Here is a 20,543-nt window from a genome sequence, read left to right as displayed (position 1 = left end):
AGCCAACTGGCAATGTGGGGGGTACTAGGCAGAGGAAAGCAGGACAATGGCTAATGAATGAATTCTTCCCTCTAGCAGGAAACTGGGGATGGGGAAAGCTGGAGAGGGGGCCAAGGAGACATTCTAGAGCCATTAATTCTACTTACTGCCTCCATTAGCCACACCCAGGCAGCAGCAGGCTGAGAGGTGTGATTGAGGAATGTCTCAGTGCCCCAAATTTCTCCTTAGGGATTGTCTGAAACTATAAGAACTTCATATGTGCTAAGAAATAAATATCCCTGAAGAAGGGGCAGGGAGAAAGGCTATCGGTCTTGTATTTTGGAGTGAACTAGCCAACTTGGTAGGTTCTGTGAAAGCCTGCCAGGATGCTGAGAAAGTGAGAATTCTGCTAAGTGGGGCCTGAGGAAGGAGGCCAGCCACCCCTGTGGGGGAGGCAGAGCTCTGTCACTCAACAGGCAGCAGGGGGTTACTGCTCCCAGGGATCCAGGAGCCAGGGAGTCAGGATGGCAAGGTACAGGAGATGGGATAAAGGACACAAGAGCAGCTGGGAAGATGACAGGGAGGTAGGAAAGGTCCCGAAGAAAGCAGCAAGGCAGGTGTTGAGACAGAAAAGTCCAGGGTTACATGTCACATCAAGGAGAGCTGTAATCCTTTAGGTCATGCAGCGGCAGCTTGGCAGGAAGCTTGCCATTAAGCTCTCTGCATTCCTTCAAGGCCTCTCTTTGGGTTTCACCTTCCCTCCTCCCTGAACCTCACACAGCATCTTTGCTATTTAGACAGTCAAGAATAGTAAACGTTCAGAAAATAAAACAAACCTGGAAAGACTTTCATAATTATCTTGTTTAATCTCTCTTTTTTTTTTTTCACAGTTGACTTTCAGGTCAACTTTTGAATCTCATTTTACAGATGAGAAAATTGAGGCTCAGAGGGAAGTGACTTGTGCAAGGTCATACAGCAAACCAGATGCTAACGCAGAATGAGAGTCACCCTAGGATCCTGCCTGGTGCCCTGCAGTGCCCGACCATCTGCTTAGCAAAATGCACCATTTGCTGGAGTTCCTGCACATCCAACCAGCACACCGAACGCAAAGCACGACTCTTCTTTGTGGAAGTTAATGATTAAAACCTAGTCTGATCTAAAGCATCTTATCCATGGTTACTAATTAAGCCAGTTTCAGTGAGAGAAGGCAGTTCAAACAGAAGACTGTTCTCTTAAGCTAAATCTATAGGCCTTAAAATTATAGTGGCATAAACTGTACAATTACGATATTTTGAGTACACTTAAAATATTTTATAATACAATACATTAACATCTGTAGCTTTACATTTTCTCTTCATTGCATGCCACATGTTGGGCCCTGATAAAATGATTTTGTAACTTTTGGGGGAGGGCTTTAACTAAAATAACTTCATTTAGTGTTTGAGTGAACTAGGTAATAAAATCTGTTTGCTGTGTTCGCTGTCTCCAGATAGGGCTGTAATTACACCACATGAGGAAGAAAGGTAGCTGAGTTTCAATCTAGATCATTTATGTAAACTCAGCCTTCTTGTCAACGGTGTTCTCAAATTGCATGAGTGCAAACCTCAAAAATCATCTCCTATGAACCACACAGAGACAGTGTCCGATTGCAGGCCTGTCAGATTGCTTATATTCTTTCTGTAATTGGATGTCTGTGGTTCAAGACCAAAATTTAACATTCTGAGGTTAAAAGAACACTCTCACCAATGAATTCTCTAGTACAAAAATTCTGTTTCTGAAACTCGTAAAAATTAAAGTATTCCTTAAACCAAAGTATTGCAAATGAATACATTTCACTTGAAAAAAGCTCCTTTTTCTTTAAAAAAAAAAAAAAAAATTTGGTTCTTTGAAATGTGTTTGAAAAAAAAAACAACTGATCTTCAAGAAAGAAAAACAGACTATTCCTAATATAACCAATTTAACATTTGATAACATTTTAATCTCCTACTTCAAATATTTGGCAACTTTTCAGCAATTTCTCCAAAAAGACATTATAAAAACCATAAAGCACAAAGTATATTCATACTACATTATAAATTCAGAGACATGGGCCAGGTGCAGTGGCTCACACCTGTAATCCCAGCACTTTGGGAGGCCAAGGTGGATCACCTGAGGTCAGCAGTTCGAGACCGGCCTGGCCAACACAGTGAAACCCCATCTCTACTAAAAATACAAAATTAGCCAGGCATGGTGGCAGGTGCCTGTGATTCCAGCTACTCGGGAGGCTGAGGCAGGTGAATCGCTTGAACCCAGGAAGCGGAGGCTGCAGTGAGCCAAAACTGCGCCATTTCACTCCAGCCTGGGCAACAAGAGCAAAACTCCATCTTAAAAAAAAAAAAAAAAAAAAAATCCACAGACATGATTGCAAGAAAACAAATAACACATATTTTTCTTAATCCATTGAACTACTCTCCATTATGACAAATTGGTCACTAGTTTTTGATTTGACAGTCCTCCCTGGTTGGTATTGAAAGCGTTTCTCTTGACACCTGCAGCTTCCAGCTTGCTTTGTCCTCTCTAGAAGGAAAACCACAGGCCACCGCCCTGGCGCCATCCCTGGCTCGGTCCAATCAATAAGGACTTATTTCCTGTCCATTTGCTGAGGTCACAGGAGCGAATCTCATTAATTATTTCTGCGACTGCAGCCTCAAGTGTGCTTCTGGCGTGACAAGTGAAAACTGCTTGACCTTTTTTTCTTCTAATTTTGTTTGTAGCAGTTCCAAAAAGCAAGCAGAACTCATTTAGCAATGTGATAAAAGGAAGGAAAAATGCATATGTTTTAAAAGTCATTAATGCTTCATGAAAGCTCTCCCCATCACCTCATTCCCTAGGATTTTCAGCTAACAATAGTGTCTTTTTAATTTGATGTCATGAAAATCTGGTCACAGCAAACACAATGTTTTCTAAAGCAGATCTGGCCTCCGAGGGAGGAAAGCTCTCCAGGGCCTCCAGTGCCTTGTTTCCATGGTAACGACACAGGTCAATAGCTGAAGTCACACCTTTGCCAGCTTTGATTCTTTCTCGCAACTGTTAAGAAACAAATGCACGATAAAAGTCAGTTTTAAAGGTACACCGTAAGCACTACAATTAAATTGGGGAGGGGGGATGGAAAACAAAGAAAGGGAGAAATAGTATAGATCGAGTATTTCTGCTACGTTATTTTCTGGAAAGAGGACCTAATTTCCCAATGATCTTCAGGCACTCATTCCCTAAGGCTGCTTGGTGTCTGTGCTCCAGAGCAGCACAATAGGTTCCAATCAGCCTAATTACACCTCCTCCTGACTCCCATCCCTTAATATCTTGAAATGTGCCATGCTGGGGGATGGCAGTAAGAAGGCGGAGGGCATTTACATCTCTGGCATTTTGAATTCAGCAGGCTGATATTCTTCCCTTTTTTCTTTTTTTTAAAGAGATGGAGTCTCGCTCTGTCTGCCCAGGATGGAGTGCAGTGGTGCGATCTTGGCTTACTGCAACCTCCACCTCCCGGGTTCAAGCAATTCTCCTGCCTTAGCCTCCCAAGTAGCTGGGACTACAGGCATGCGCCACCACACCTAGCTAATTTTTGTATCTTTAGTAGAGACAGGGTTTTGCCATGTTGGCCAGGCTGGTCTCGAACTCCTGACCTCAAGTGATCCGCCTGCCTAGGCTGCTCAAAGTGCTGGGATTAAGGGCGTGAGCCACTGTACCTGGCCAGCAGCCTGATATACTTATGTGAGGAAGGCTTCACTACTATCTTAGTTAATAACTTTTTTTTAACACCATATGTTGACACACTAGTCCATATGAAAATTCAAGAAAGACACATAGTATTAGATCTGAATGCTTTTTTTTTTTTTTTTTTTTTTTTTTTTGAGGTGGAGTCGCACTCTGTTGCCAGGCTGGAGTGCAGTGGCATGATCTCGGCTCACAGCAACCTTCGTCTCCCGGGTTCAAGTGACTATCCTGCCTCAGCCTCCTAAGTAGCTGGGACTACAGGTGCGTGCCACCACACCCAGCTAATTTTTGTATTTTTGTATTTTTGGTAGAAAAGGGGTTTCGCCATGTTGGCCAGGCTGGTCTAGATCTCTTGACCTCGTGATCCCCCTGCCTCTGCCTCTCAAAGAGCTGGGATTACAGGCATGAGCCACGGTGCCTGGTCTTTTTTGTTTTGTTTTGTTTTGAGACAAAGTTTCACTCTGTTGCCCAGGCTGGAGTGCAGTGGCATGATCTTGTCTCATTGCAACCTCCGCCTCCCGGATTCAAGCAATTCTCCTGCCTCAGCCACCTGAGTAGCTGGGATTACAGGCGCCTGCCACCACACTTGGCTAATTTTTGTATTTTTGGTAGAGATGAGGTTTTGCCATGTTGGCCAAGCTGGTCTCCGTCTCCAGACCTCAGGCAATCCACTTGCCTCAGCCTTCCAGAATGCTAGGATTACAGGCGTGAGCCACTGCGCCTGTCCTGAATGCTACATTTTTAAAACTCAAAGCTTTTGTTTAGCTGGGAAGAATGAACTAGAACTCTCTTTGCAAAGAATAATGTCGGCTGGGCACAGTGGCTCATGCCTGTAATTCCAGCACTTGGGAGGTTGAGACAGGAGGACTGCTTGAGCCCAGGAGTTCTAGACCAGCTTGGGTTACATAGTGAGACCCCGTCTCTATAAAAAATTTAAAAATTAGCCAAGCATGGTGGTGCACAACTGGAGTCCCAGTTATGTAGAGGGCTATGGTGGAAGGATCACTTGAGCCCAGGAGGTAAAGGCTGCAATGAGCCATCACTACACCACTGCACCACTCTAGCCTGAGCAATGGAGAAAGACCTTGTCTCAAAACACAAATAAATAAATAAAAAGGCCGGGGGCAGTGGCTCACACCTGTAATCCCAGCACTTTGGGAGGCTGAGGCGGGCAGATCACCTGAGGTCAGGAGTTTGAGACCAGCCTGGCCAACATGGTGAAACCCCATCTCTACTAAAAATATAAAATTAGCCAGGTGTGGTGGCCGGCGCCTGTAATCTCAGCTACTCGGGAGGCTGCGGCAGAAGAATCATTTGAACCCGGGAGGCAGAGGTTGTGGTGAGCCAAGATTGTGCCATTGCACTCCAGTCTGCGCAATAAGAGTGAAACTCCATCTCAAAAAAGAAAAAAAAGAATGAATTGCTGACAAATGAAGATGACTTTCAATCCTCTTTGATGATGAAAAAGGACCAATACAATGATTACACTTTAGAGCTGAAAAAGACACACAGAATTAATTATTTGGTCTGCTCACTTTCCAAGATGCAGTGGAAAAGGCATCTTTTCCTTCTTAGCAAATGCCTCAAATGTCTGGCTAATCCTTTTTTTTTTTGAGACAGAGTCTCACTCTATCACCCAGGCTGGAGTGCAGTGGCGCAATCTCGGCTCACTGCAAGCTCTGCCTCCTGGGTTCACGCCATTCTCCTGCCTCAGCCTCCCAAGTAGCTGTGACTACAGGCACCTGCCACCACACCCGGCTAATTTTTTGTATTTTTAGTAGAGACCGGTTTCACCGTGTTAGCCAGGATGGTCTCGATCTCCTCACCTTGTGATCCACCTGCCTCGGCCTCTCAAAGTGCTGGGATTACAGGCGTGAGCCACCGCGCCCAGCCATGTCTGGCTAATTCTCTAAGTCAGAAACCCAGAAGTCTTCATTCCCCACATCCGGTTAGGCACAGGGGCAGTCCCAGGGTTGCTCACTCACAACTGAACTTTCTGGCTCCCAGAGACTGGGTATAGCCAGGTGACAAGTTCTGGTCTATGAGTTGTGAATGGGGATGCCACTTTGGGGCTGCAGCATTTAACTGTCCTGTGAGTCCCTATAGAGCTTTCCCTCTTGCATAGCTACCAGCCCACACTGGAGATGCTCCTTGGCCTGGATCCCTGAGTGACTGTAATGAGCACTACAGTGCCTCGCCCATCTGCAGCAGTGGAGGTTGTGAGATTATCTGTAGCCATTTTGACTGATACAGTCAATGAATCCTAGTCTTTCCATCTCTTCAGAGTTCTCAAGTTTATCCTCTACTCCTCATTCCCATTGCCAATACATTAGTTCAGGCCATCATCATCTCTCGCCTCAGTTAATTTTTGCAATCACTTTCTGAAGAGTCTTCCCACCACCAGTTCTGCACTCCTGGACTCTATCTACTATGCTGCCAAGGAGAGCTTAATAAAATGCAAAGACAATCTTGCTTAAACCCTTCCAATAGCCTTAAGAGAAAAGTCCAAGCTCTTTCACGAGGCATTTAAGTCCCTTGCCAAGCTAGCTCTTGCTTGGCCTCACTTTTGCGCCCTTTTCCTCCTTTATTTATTTATGTATTTTTTGAGACAGGGTCTTTTTTTTTTTTGTATTTTTTTATTTTATTTTATTTTATTTTTTTTCCCTCTTTCTTTTTTTTTTTTTTGAAACAGAGTCTCGCACTGTCGCCCAGAGTGGAGTGCAGTGGCCGGATCTCAGCTCACTGCAAGCTCCGCCTCCTGGGTTTACGCCAGTCTCCTGCCTCAGCCTCCTGAGTAGCTGGGACTACAGGAGCCCGCCACCTCGCCTGGCTAGTTTTTTGTATTTTTTTTAGTTTTTTTTAGTTTCACCGTGTTAGCCAGGATGGTCTCGATCTCCTGACCTCGTGATCTGCCCGTCTTGGCCTCCCAAAGTGCTGGGATTACAGGCGTGAGCCACCACTCCCAGCCTAGGCTAAGAAATTTGTACTTTAAAAAATTGTTCAATATTTTATTATAAATTATTTTCAAAGTACAGAAAACTTGAACCATGGCCCTAGGCTGAATTTGACCCTGTGTTCTCATAAATGAAGTTTTGCTGGGGAATAACCACATCCATTCGTATGAGCATTGTCCATGACTCCTTTTGTGCTATAAAGGCAGAGTTGCAGAGTTGCATAGTTGCCCGAGAGGCTGTATGGCCCGCAAAGTGAAAAATATTTACAGTTTGGCCTTTACAGAAAACGTCTGCTGACTCAAGTACTAGTGCTATGAATGACCATAGATTCTCTACTTAGATTCAACAATCACAACAATTATTAGTATTTTGTCATTTTTGTTCTATCTGTATGTGTCTGTGTGTGTGTGTTTCTGATCCATTTGAAAGTAAACTGCAGGTAGTGATATGCTAGTAAATTAGTTCTCTTGGGGGACAAAAGTCCACATTTGCAGATTTTTGTGGTATAAATACTCCCATTATGGCTGATTTCAAGCTGCCAAGGGTGGTGGAGTCACACAATTCTTGAAGATTTAATAATAGCCTGTGAGTTGTTAGGACTTGGTTTGGGCACATCATTGGCTGCAGGATGCTTCACCCTTGTTTTGACATGCATCTCTTAAGAACATCGTCCTACATAAACACAGTACTATTGTCACAGCTAGGAAAGCTAACTAGAAAAACTAATTACAGAATTCCCAGCCGGGCGCAGTGGCTCACGCCTGTAATCCCAGCACTTGGGAGGCCATGAGGGTGGATCACTCGAGGCCAGGAGTTCGAGACCAGCCTGGTCAACATGGTGAAACCCCATCTCTACTAAAAACAAAAATTAGCCGGGTGTGGTGGCGTGCACCTGTAATCCCAGCTACTTGGGAGACTGAGGCAGGAGAATTGCTTGAATACAAGAAGTGGAGGTGGCAGTAAGCCAAGATCATACCACTGCACTCCAGCCTGGGTGACAGAGTAAGTGAGACTGTCTCAAAAAAAAAAAAAAAAAAAAAAAGAGAGAGAGAGCATTCCCTATTTATTTTTCATTTGTTCCTCAAGTTTCCAATTTTTAAAAATTTACACGTTTTCTTTTTATTTTGTTGAGAAGTCCCTATTTTTTGTTTTTTTTTTTTGAGATGGAGTCTCGTTCTGCCACCCAGGCTAGAGTGCAGTGGCGCAATCTCAGCTCTGCACCTCTGCTTCCTGGGTTCAAGCAATTCTCCTGCCTCAGCCTCCCGAGCAGCTGGGATTACAGGCACATGCCACCGCACCCAGCTAATTTATGTATTTTTAGTAGAGCTGGGGTTTCACCATGTTGACCAGGATGGTCTCGAACTCCTGACCTTAACAGATCCGTCTTCCTTGGCCTCCCAAAGTGCTGGGATTATAGGCATGAGCCACTGTGCCTAGCCCTGATAATTCACTAATATTATCTAATATTTAGTCCAGGTGTAAATTTCTCCAATTGGTTCCAAAATGGCTTTTATTTAACCATATTTTTTAACTATGATAAATCCCAGTTCATAAATCACATTTGTTTGTTATGACACTTTAATCTTTTTTTCTGCTATGACATTGTCATTTTGAAAGACCAGCTTGCACTCCAGAATGTTTTACATTCTACATTCCCCTGGCTGTTTCATTTAGTTTGTTCTCTATGAACTTTATTCAGCCAGGCTCAACTGAATATCTGATGGTAGCTAATAGGGTATTTAATACTATGATAAAAGGGTAATTCAAATTAGGGCAAAAGAGCAACCAGGAGGACATTACTGAAAGTTACACAGTCCTAGAAGATTTAATTTCTCATACCCAACGATTATTTTACTCTAGTCAATACTCAACTCCAGACTTGGGCTCACAGGGCTTTGCATACCAAGGAACCTGATAGCTTCCATGTGTAAAATGCCCACCAGTAATGACTTAACAGTAATATAATCCTTCATGAAAGGTATTATTCCTCACTGACATCTATAAACTCAAGAATGATCTTGCTCTTTTTTTTTTTTTTTTTTTTTGAGACAGAGTCTTGCTCTGTCACCCAGGCTGGAGTGCAGTGGCACAATTTCAGTTCACTGCAGCCTCAGCGATTCTCCTGCCTCAGCCTCCTGGGTAGCTGGGATTACAGGCGCATGCCACCACACCCAGCTAATTTTTGTATTTTTAGTAGAGACGGGGTTTCACCATGTTGGCCAGGCTGGTCTTGAACTCCTGACCTCAGGTGACACGTCCGCCTCGGCTTCCCAAAGTGTTGGGATTACAGGCGTGAGCCATCACGCCCGCCGATCTTGTTACTTTTAAATAAATGTGACAACAGATACATTAAGCTGGGGTTCCTAAACTTGCCTGGCCATAGACTCATGTGGGGAACTTTAAAATGCAGATGCTTGGGCCTCTAGCCCTGGAGATAGAGTCCATGAGGACTGAAAAAAAGGGTTCTTAGGTCATTCCAATGATTAGCCGGATTTGGGAGTACCTACTCATTAAGGCATGTATTTTGAGTCGCTGTATTTTAAGACAGTTGTGTTGGGTTTATATATATATACATATATATATTTTTTTTTCTGAAACAGCCTCACTCTGACACCCAGGCTGGAGTGCACTGGCACAAACTTGGCTCAGTGCAACCTCCGCCTACTGGGTTCAAGCGATTCTCTTGCCTTAGCCTCCCAGGTAGCTGGGATTACAGGCATGTGCCATGATGCCTGGCTAATTTTTGCATTTTTAGTAGAGATGAGGTTTCACCATATTGGCCAGGCTGGTGTCAAACTCCTGACCTCAAGCGATCCTCTCACCTTGGCCTCCCAAAGTGCTGGGATTACAGGCATAAGCCACCGCGCCTGGCCAGGTTTATACTATTCTAACCATACTTTCAACTGGTTGTCTTTGCAACAATCAAATTAAAACCAACAAGCATTTATTGGACACCTATATAACCTAGGCATTTGGTATATGCTGGAAATACAGAGAGGAACACAGTTGCTGCCTCCCAGGACCACCTGTTAGGTAGTCACAGGCCTGTAAAACAGAGAGGGTTAAGTAGAACAGTGAAGGAATGGACCCATGACCTTGGTTCTTTTTTGTTCTTTTTTTAAATAAGTCTTTATTTTGGAGACAGGGTCTCATTCTGTCACCTAGGCTGAAGTGCAGTGGCAAGATCATAGTTCACTGTAGCCTCAACCTCCTGGGCTAGAGCCATCCTCCCACTTTAGCCTCCTGAGGAGCTGGGACTACAGGCACGTGCCACCATGCCTGGCTAATTTTTGTAGAGATGGGTTTTGCCATGTTGCCCAGAGGCTGATCTTAAACTCCTGGGATCAAATGATCCTCCTGCCTCAGCCTCCCAAAGTGCTGGGATAACAGGTGTGAACCATCACAACTGGCCATGACCTTAGTTCTAATAGCCATAGATAAAAGACACAATTTTTTTTAAGTTATTTTTTTACTTTTTGAGACAGAGTCTCACTCCATCACCTAGGCTGGAGTGCAGTGGTGTGATCAAAGCTCACTACAGCCTCAAATTCCAGCCTCAAGCAATCTTCCCACCTCGGCCTTCTGAGTAGCTAGGACTACAGGCATGCATCACCATGCCTGGCTAATTTTATTTATTTTTATTTTGTGGACATGAGCATGGGGGGTGGTCTCACCATGTTGCCCAGGCTGGTCTTGAATTCCTGGCCTTAAGTGATCTTTCCATCTCGGCCTCCCAAAGAGCTGGGATTACAGGTGTGAGGCACTGCACTCAGCCTAAAAAAGGCATTTCCATTCCTGCCTTCATCTACATTTTGAATGGGCAAAGTTCAAGCTGATGCATAGACAGAACTTTCCAAATCTTCAAGCCCTTATGGCTTGAAGATCACTGTAGTCATAAACAGCACAATAAATATGAAAGGTGAATTAACAGTCAGTGTTTAATTTCTCTGATATAGCACTTTAGGGCACTAATATAATTAAATCTCTAATTAAGTCAACTAAATAATTGTGTAAGTGCAGTATCACCTGAAATGAATTAAGTCCAAATCCCCTGCTAGGGGATCCAATTAAAGATATTAACAAAGAGAGAAGAGGATACAAAGTACTTAAAATTAAGTGCATTATTATTTAACATTTATTAAACACCTTTTGAATGATACTGTTGCTCTTATACAAAAGACCCTCTTGAGAAACTCATCGTATGTCTCTGAAAACTATGTATTCAAAAGTTATAAAAGTTCTGTGAAAATATTAAAGAGAAGGCCCTGGCATGGGGTCTGAGTAGTCTTAGGAGAAGTGGTGGCAGCAGCCACTTCTGCCCAAGGAAACTCGAGAAAGACTTTAAGACTTAGGAGAGGCCAGGAATGGTGGCTCACACCTGTAATCCTAGCACTTTGGGAGGCTAAGGCAGGAGGATTGCTTGAGCCCAGGAGTTTGTGACAAGCCTGGGCAACACAGCAAGACCCCATAAAAAAAAAAAAAAGACAAAAAAGAAAAGACTTAAGAGAAACCCCAAGTACAATCTTACCTTCCCACCTTATTTAGCAGGAGAGGATACTGGGATGAGAGAGGCTAAGTGATGCAGACAAGAGTCCAAAGTGAGTTTATGAAACAGCCTGTTTCATTGCTGTACATCCAGAGCTCTCCCACTGTATAGCACTGGAAAAGGTTTGGAGGTAACTCCAAGTTTTCTTTCGCCCAACTAGGCAAAGGGATTTGGCTTTTGTTTAGCTTCTGGTTGTCCTTCCTTTTCTAAGACTACCCATGTCCCCATTTTAAACATAATATAATACTCTAAGACAAGCAACTGTGTAGCACCCCAGTAAGCCCTTTCTCACTCACTGTGCCTGACACTACTATCAGGCGTTGCTCTTCTGCCTCGGCCTCTCTGTCTTCCTCCTCACTCTGGATACCCAGCCCCCAGCCTAGAGCAACTTTACACCTTTACACGTTTACAAAGGCATCCACTCACTTCCTTCCTGCTCTGGCATGGAATGCACATAACATCCTTCCCAGCTACTGAAGACTGTGAGGAATCTCAGAGATAGGAGATTCAACTGACTCATGTCTTCAAACATAGGACAAAATAGTGTCCTATTGGCCGGGCGTGGTGGCTCAAGCCTGTAATCCTAGCACTGTGGGAAGCCGAGACGGGCGGATCACGAGGTCAGGAGATCGAGACCATCCTGGCTAACATGGTGAAACTCCGTCTCTACTAAAAATACAAAAATTAGCTGGGCGTGGTGGCGTGCACCTGTAGTCCCAGCTACTCGGGAGGCCGAGGCAGGAGAATTGCTTGAACCTGGGAAGTGGAGGTTGCAGTGAGCCAAGATCCAGCCACTGTACTCCAGCCTGGTGATGGAGTGAGACTCCATCTCAAAAAAACAAAAAACAAAAAAACAAAACAAAAAAAATGCTTAGAAGAAGAAAACAATCTCTAGTGTCATGCTACCAGAACTTAATGCTTGGTTCCTTCTTCTTACCACATTTCTATGCATTACTTGAATGAAGATGAAGAAGAAATGCATATTAAATTTTAATTTTCAGATGTCACACAGGCAAGAGAGATAGGTAACACATGGATAGTATCAAAATTTTAATGGTTTTGATATGTTGAACAAAAGACATAGTAGCCAGTAAAACCTAACAGGGATAATTATATAGTTGTATATTTATGTTTCAAAAATTAATTGTAAAAGTATAAGCTGCAGTTTGGCAGTGACTCATGAAAAATGTTGAGAATCTTTGATAACCACATTCTTGGTATCAGCCAAGGCTGTGATGTAGGTACAAAAAAATGTAGCCGGGCGAGGTGGCGGGCGCCTGTAGTCCCAGCTACTCAGGAGGCTGAGGCAGGAGAATGGCGTAAACCCGGGAGGCGGAGCTTGCAGTGAGCCGAGATCCGGCCACTGCACTCCAGCCTGGGCGACAGAGCAAGACTCTGTCTCAAAAAAAAAAAAAAAAAAAAAAAGATAGAGTAACTTTGGATTTTTGAAGTTTAGTCCTTCATTAATAAGGCAGAGAAATGGGGTACAGGTCACAGTATGGTAATATAGATTTGAACATGTAAAATAATTATTCCTAGAAAATGTTTAGTAGTGGATTTATATTGAACAGGAAAACAGGCTGGGCGCGGTGGCTCACAGCTGTAATCCCAGCACTTTGGGAGGCCGAGGTGGGCAGATCGTGAGGTCACGAGATCAAGACCATCCTGGCCAACATGGTGAAACTCCGTCTCTACTAAAAATACAAAAATTAGCTGGGCGTGGTGGCGTGCACCTGTAGTCCCAGCTACTCGGGAGGCCGAGGCAGGAGAATTGCTTGAACCTGGGAAGTGGAGGTTGCAGTGAGCCAAGATCCAGCCACTGTACTCCAGCCTGGTGATGGAGTGAGACTCCATCTCAAAAAAACAAAAAACAAAAAAACAAAACAAAAAAAATGCTTAGAAGAAGAAAACAATCTCTAGTGTCATGCTACCAGAACTTAATGCTTGGTTCCTTCTTCTTACCACATTTCTATGCATTACTTGAATGAAGATGAAGAAGAAATGCATATTAAATTTTAATTTTCAGATGTCACACAGGCAAGAGAGATAGGTAACACATGGATAGTATCAAAATTTTAATGGTTTTGATATGTTGAACAAAAGACATAGTAGCCAGTAAAACCTAACAGGGATAATTATATAGTTGTATATTTATGTTTCAAAAATTAATTGTAAAAGTATAAGCTGCAGTTTGGCAGTGACTCATGAAAAATGTTGAGAATCTTTGATAACCACATTCTTGGTATCAGCCAAGGCTGTGATGTAGGTACAAAAAAATGCAAATGCAAACTTTGGCAGCATCAGCAGGTGTACATGTCCAAAACACAGGCAGGAATGGTCTCACAGCACACTGACGGTCAACTTATGTTTAGAAAACTATGTTCAGTCCTGGGGGCTATGAGTCAAGAGGGGCACTGGCATGATAGATTGGGTGCAGTATTAGGATGAAGAAGGATTTGGAAACATGTCACCTATGGAATGTTTAACCTGGAGGAAGGGAGGATACAAAAGCCATCTTCAAATATCTAAAGCAATTAAATGGAAGAAGGAACAGTCCTGTTCTATGTGCTTCAGGGGACAGAACAAACAGCAACAAGGCAAAGTTTCTGGGAAGAAGATTTCACTTATAAATAAGAAAAGAACCTTCGAATGACTAGAGTTGTCTAACGACAGAATGATTATTTTTGACAAGCTGTGAGTTCCCTATTATTGGAAGCCCTCAGTGACTGGATGACCACATGTAGGAGAAAATATGACTGAAACTCTTCACCAGTGTGAAAGGTGGGAAGAAGCTGCCTCCAAAGGTCTACCCAAGCCCAAGATTCTAGCGACAGTGCTTAACTGAAAGGTCTTGACAGCTTCTGAGTGGCAAGACTTGGTACAAAAGGAAAAGCTACAATTTTCTAATACAATAAACTGTGAAATGCATTGCAAACAACATAAAAGCATTCCCTTTTACTAAGAGTTAGAAATTATTTGCTAGAGTCTATAGGAAAAAAATTCACCGATCTTAATTAAACATCTTAATCTGACAAAACTAGAAACAGACAAAGAGAATTTTAAATACATTTCTCAATCACATGAAATTTATATGCAAAAATACAGTAAGAATGGTAGTGTTTCCCAATATTAGAAAAACAATAATAATAACAGCAATGGCAATAAAGACAATCTCATATATAGCGCTTACTGTGTGCCCAGCACTGTTCTAAGATCTCTCTCTTGGCCAGGTGTGGTGGCTCACGCCAGAAATCCCAGCACTTTGGGAGGCCGAGGCAGGTGGATCACGAGGTCAGGAGTTTGAGACCAGCCTGGCCAACATGGTGAAACCCTGTCTCTACTAAAAATACAAAAATTAGCCAGGTATGGTGGTGCATGCCTGTAATCCCAGCTACTTGGGAGGCTGAGGCAGGAGAATTGCTTGAACCTGGGAGGTGGACGTTGCAGTCAGTTGAGATCACGCCACTGCACTCCAGCCTGGGCAACAGAGTGAGACTCCATCTCGGGGAAAAAAAAAAAAAAAAGATCTCTCTCTTGTTCTGTCTGTCTATCTGTATCTATATCTATATCTATCTTCTACCCGGACAACAGCGCTATGATGTAGATACCACTATTATTTTCATTTTATAAAGGAACAAATTTAGGTGAGAGCAAGTTGTCCAAAGTAACACAGAAGATAGGTGCTGGAGTCAAGATTCAGAGTTCTTGTTCTTAACTAATATGCTATAGTCCCTTTCTTTCACTCCTAAACAAACTAGAAAGCATTACAATTTCATCTGAGAACATAACACATACCTCTATCGCTAATGTCCTTTGCACACCTATGTACAAGGACAGATTTTTTAAAAGATACATATCACAGATGAGAAAAAAAATACATCGTCAAATAGCTTATGATAAAGCCATATTTATAGAGATTGCAGAAAATTGAAGCCATCATTTAATTATGTACCTCTACTGCAACGCATATATATTTTCCACCAACCTAAAAATGCCATATGGTTGTAGAACAAATGTCAGTAGAAATTGGAGGTAGAAATTTTCCACATTTTCTGCTAAGAAAAAGGTCATGCATATCTCAATTGATTAAGTATATTCTTCTGGTCATACTTTTTTTTTACTTTAAACCTAAAGCCACTGAGCAAGACAGGCATTATCACATCCACCACTGAGTCACAAAACAAAACTAGTATATTTTTACTTAAATCCTTAACTAACAAAAACTTATTTTTATTAAAATTATCAACCGAAGGTACTGACTGCAGTAGTGGTATTTGTGGTTTCATGCAGTGACAGTACCAAATATTGCCCCAGGTTATTTTCACTTTATTTATTTATTTATTTATTTATTTATTATTTACTTATTTATTTTTTTGAGATAGAGTCTCATTCTGTTTCCCAGGCTGGAGTGCAATGGCACAATCTTGGCTCACTGCAACCTCCACCTCTTGGGTTCAAGTGATTCTTCTGCCTCAGCCTCCCCAGTAGCTAGGATTATAGGTAAGCGCCATCACACTCAGCTAAGTTTTGTATTTTTAGTAGAGATGGGGTTTCACCATGTTGGCCAGGCTGATCTCAAACTCCTGACCTCAGGTGATCCGCCCACCTCGGCCTCCCAAAGTACTGGGATTACAGGTTTATCCCCCGCGCCTAGCCAAAACATGTCTGTTTTTGAAAAATGAATTCTCAAATCATACTGACTATTTAAAATGTATTCTATTCCCCCTTAACACACACACACACACACACACACACACTAAAAGCATGTTTGGTATGGTGTTTCTTGCCCTCTCCTCCACGTTTATCAATTTTACTGTTTTCTAATTTAAAACTATATGGCTATTATGCTTAGTCTGGATGGTGTGCAGTCTCCTGTTCGGAGTGAGACTTCAGTGCTTATTTCAAGGCTCAACCTCTCTGCTAAGTACATTTGTGAGTTCACGCTGTGGCCTGCCATCCACAGAGAGCTGAACACAACCCAACAGCTCATTTCATACAAATTATCATAACTGAACAGATATAACCATACTACTGTATATGTATAAATACCCCTAAACCATATGGTAGCGATAAATTTATATGATATAAAATATATCTACATCATATAAACATGTTTATGTGGTTTAGAGGTATTTATACATAGTTTAAATAATTTTACAGGTACACTTAAAATTGACCTAATTGTTGACAGTGTGGCAGAGAAGAACTGAGACAAAGTAGTGTTTGCTATGTCAAGGAGTGAAGGTCAATTTGGATGACAGAGTGAGACCCTGTCTCAAAAAAAAAAACAAAAAAAAAACAACAAAAAAACTGCAGCTCAGGGTATGAGCAGACAGGCCTGCTCTCAAAATGTAATTAGAGACAAAATGGACAATGTAATTTTTTTTTTCTATTTTCTTCACGTGTCTGCTGAGACATGTAACATAATTCTTTTTTTTTTTTTTTTTTTTTTTTGGAGATGGTCTCACTTTCTCACCCAGGTTGTAGGGCACTGGTACGATCTTGGCTCACTGCAACCTTCACCTCTCGGGTTCAGGTGATTCTTGTGCCTCATCCTCCCGAGTAGCTGAGATTACAGGCATGTGCCACTGCGCCGGGCTAATTTTCGTATTTTTAGTAGAGATGGGGTTTTGCCATGTTGGCCAGGATGGTCTCAAACTCAAACTCCTGACCTTAGGTGATCTGCCCACCTTGGCTTCCCAAATTGCTGGGATTACAGGCGTGAGCCACCATGCGCAGACTGTAATTCTTAATTTATAAACTTGCATCAACCTTTGATAGGTTTGGCATTTGAGGTTAGTAATATGGAATTATAATACATTTAGGATTAATTTCACAGGAAAAGCAATCACTGCTTCTTGGTTATCATGTCTTCCAAAAGAATATTTGGTGATTTATAAATAATCATGGATTTATCCATATTCTGATTCAAAGTTAATTTTTAGTTTTAGTATCATATTCCAAAGAGAAACTTAATTCTACACATTGAAATTCAAAAAGCAAAACTGGGACTGTAAAGCTTTTTAGCAAACTCTGTAATAGAAATTCAACAAGCAAAACATGTCATAGGCTGTAGACTGCAGCAATGAGCCACTCTTGCCTGTAGCTTTTTTAGGAGTGAATCAATAAATAGTAAGCTCTGTAATCTCATGACAAATACTAAGCTGGTTATTTAATTAAAAAGAATACTGTGGGATGAGAGCATTCATATCACGTAGGAATCAAATAGTCCTGGGGGTATTTGAGGAATATATAAACTATGTAAGAGTGAGTTTAGGTTTCTGTTATTTTACTTGGCTCCCTATCTTATAAATTTCTTATATCCTTCTCAGGTTCCAATTTTCATGTGCTTTAGTATTTGGATGCTGACACCTAGGGACCACTTGCCCCAAACTACCACCATCATCATCCATGTGATCCTAGATTCCTAGAATCCTAAAATACATCCTGATGTAAGACGAGTTTAAAACACATTTATAATTTCACCAGAAAGCACCTCAAACGACAGAGAAATTCTATCTACATTAATTAATGAAATAAATGTAGGCTTCAGCCACGTCTTCTAGGTAGGTTGCATCAGTCTGGGGGTCAGTGTATGAGGTGAAGAATGTATATTTACTCTGTGCCATTTGAGTGTAATCATATCTGCAAGATTAACAGCTCTTCCAAATGTAGGAGGTCTCTATGTTATGGTGTTACGGAAGGTGTATTTGTTAATTTAGATAGTGCCTCTCTCAAGAGAATGATGATCAGAATTTGTTTTAAATGGTTATTATCTATAAAACATTTTTTTTTGAAAAGTAAAGCATGCTTATCAGCTTAAAGTCACAATAATTATTACACTGGTTCAGCAAACATAAATCCTAGCACAGTCATTTATTAGACAATCACATTTCTGAGACCAGAGTATGTTAGATTATAGACTAATACACACCATTTTCTGGATGCTTGCAAGATCAGAGCCTGAATACAACAACAACTTTTTGTAGTATGTCTAAAGCACCTTGAGAAGCAGTATGGTGGTAAAGAATACACATTGCTACTGGGCGAAGTGGCTCACATCTGTAATCCCAGCACTTTGGGATGCTGAAGTGGGCGGATCACTTGAGGACAGGAGTTCGAGGACAGCCTGGCCAACGCAGTGAAACCCTATCTCTTAAAAAAAAACGAACAACAAAAGAGAATACACATTGTGAAGTCAGCAGACCTGCGTAGAATCTTGACCCTGTGAAATAATTACTGTGTGAACACTTAGGTTATTCGAGCTCTTCTCTGTAAAATGAGGGGATTCACAGATTTTGATAGAACCGTTTGATTAAGGTGCTTAGTGTGTGTCTTAAACAGTGTACGCTGCAAAGCATGCATACAGCGGCATGCATCTTAAAGAAAGTAAAGCACATAGAAAGGTCTACCTATTTTTCTGACAGCTGCACACAAATCTTAGGAATCAAAGATACAGGTTAGCATAACCTTCTTAGATCTAGGATAGAGAGAGCTTCCACAGGGGGCACCATTGCGCTACACACTAACCAATCTTCAGAGGTACAGCTTTGGTTTTATTATGATTTAGTTAAGATCTTTCTGTTTTTTTTTTTTTTTTTTTTTTTTTTTAGATGGAGTCTCACACTGTTGCCCGGGCTGGAGTGCAGTGGTGTGATCTCAGCTCACTGCAGTCTCTGCCTCCTGGGTTCAAGCAATTCTTCTGCCTCAGCCTCCTGAATAGCTGGGATTATAGACGCCCACCATCATGACTGGCTAATTTTTGCATTTTTAGTAGAGACGGGGTTTCACCATGTTGGCCAGTCTGGTCTCGAAATCCTGACCTTGTGATTCACCCGCCTCAGCCTTCTTACAGGCATGAGCCACCATGCCCGGCCTTAGTTAAGATCTTTCATCAAGCCAGAATGTCAAGGACTTGGGGGAAAAGGACAGAATCAACTCACCTGCAATCCTTAGTAACACTTCACACTTCACTGAGCTACGCTGCAGGTCCCATGATCTCTACTGTTACCTAAGTACTTTTGTTTGAAAACTGAGGGACATAGCCACCTCGTTATTTCAGGAAAGATGGTTAAGTACATTATCAGGGATCAATACTCCGTCTGATGTGGTAAGTGGGGAGGCTGAGTAGTGCTTGGAAACACTGCATAGGAAATATGGAGGAATGGCTTCAGGTGTACCAACTGAATCAACTACAGCTTTCTGATGGCTCAAAACAGTTTCAAATCACAAAAATTCTTAATTCAACACAAAATCTGACAGCAGGATCAGTGTATGACTGTGGAAATATGAATCTAGGTAATGATGTCTTCTAACTTACTAAAACTATGTTCAGTATCTATACAGAGGTGCCTCTCTTTTCGCTCAAACACCATAATTTTGGGAAACCCATGCCTCTCCACTATATTTTATGACAAGGAAAGAGATAGTATTCCTTTCAGATCCACTTTAAAACAGTTTTAATGGAATAAACAGGCTTTTCTATAGGGACAGAGGGCTCTATCTTCGACATAAAGACATACAGTCTCTCCCTGTGCACAGGTGGCTCCTGACACCACAAACTGGGAGCAATAATTGAATCCAGCTATCCCACAGTGCAGAGCATTCACCCGCAGAGCCAGCCTGAAGGGCATTTCTAGTTAGCTTTCCAGATTAAGACTCAAAAGATTACCCCAACTGAATCTCTGCCTCAACCCAGGGGGTGCGAGGCATTGAGGATGTAACCATTTGATTAAAAATATACTTGGGGGGAAATAAGAGGAACAAAGGTGGAATTAAATATTCCTTATGAATTAGAAGAACAGAGGTTAGGCACAAACATGTGCAGTATCTTGGGTCATCATTCATTCCAACAGTCAGTCAACAAATATTTATTGGGCAACTATCCTGCACCAGGTTCTGTAGTAGGCCTTCACGGTGCAATGGTGAGCAAACTCAAGACACCATTCCATGCTTACCATCAAGAACTGGTCTTCATCAACAATCTAAGCCTGACTTAGCTTCCTGATAAATATTAGATATTATGTAGATATGTAATTTTTAGGGGTCAGTAGTACAAAATGGTAAATTTAAGAGTGGGAGAGACTGCCCCACTAAATATTGTTATGAGCTAAATAATTTAAAATTTTACATATATCATTTTATTTATTTATTTATTTATTTATTTTGGGAGACGGAGTCTCACTCTGTCTCCCAGGCTGGAATGCAGTGGCGCGATCACTGCAACCTCCGCCTCCTGGGTTCAAGCGATTCTCCTGCCTCAGCCTCCTGAGTAGCTGGGATTACAGGCATGCACCATGACGCCTGGCTAA

The 20,543-nt window shown here is 42.0% G+C and overlaps 1 protein-coding gene across 1 annotated transcript in view; it reads right to left on the bottom strand.

Annotated features, from left to right (window-relative positions):
• Positions 1–820: 820 nt before the first annotated feature.
• PDSS2 (prenyl (decaprenyl) diphosphate synthase, subunit 2) overlaps positions 821–20,543 on the bottom strand; it is a 315,612-nt gene continuing 295,889 nt past the window's right edge. The window contains exon 8 of the mRNA XM_011996258.1: positions 821–3,045. Coding sequence (XP_011851648.1) covers positions 2,887–3,045 — 159 coding nt within the window. The 3' untranslated portion in view covers positions 821–2,886. The remainder of the gene's footprint in view (positions 3,046–20,543) is intronic.

The sequence above is a fragment of the Mandrillus leucophaeus genome, unplaced genomic scaffold, assembly GCF_000951045.1.
Source record: "Mandrillus leucophaeus isolate KB7577 unplaced genomic scaffold, Mleu.le_1.0 Scaffold507, whole genome shotgun sequence".
NCBI lineage: Eukaryota > Metazoa > Chordata > Mammalia > Primates > Cercopithecidae > Mandrillus > Mandrillus leucophaeus.
The sequence above is the reverse complement of the archived record's forward strand: the minus strand, read 5'-3'. Positions and strand labels throughout refer to the sequence as shown.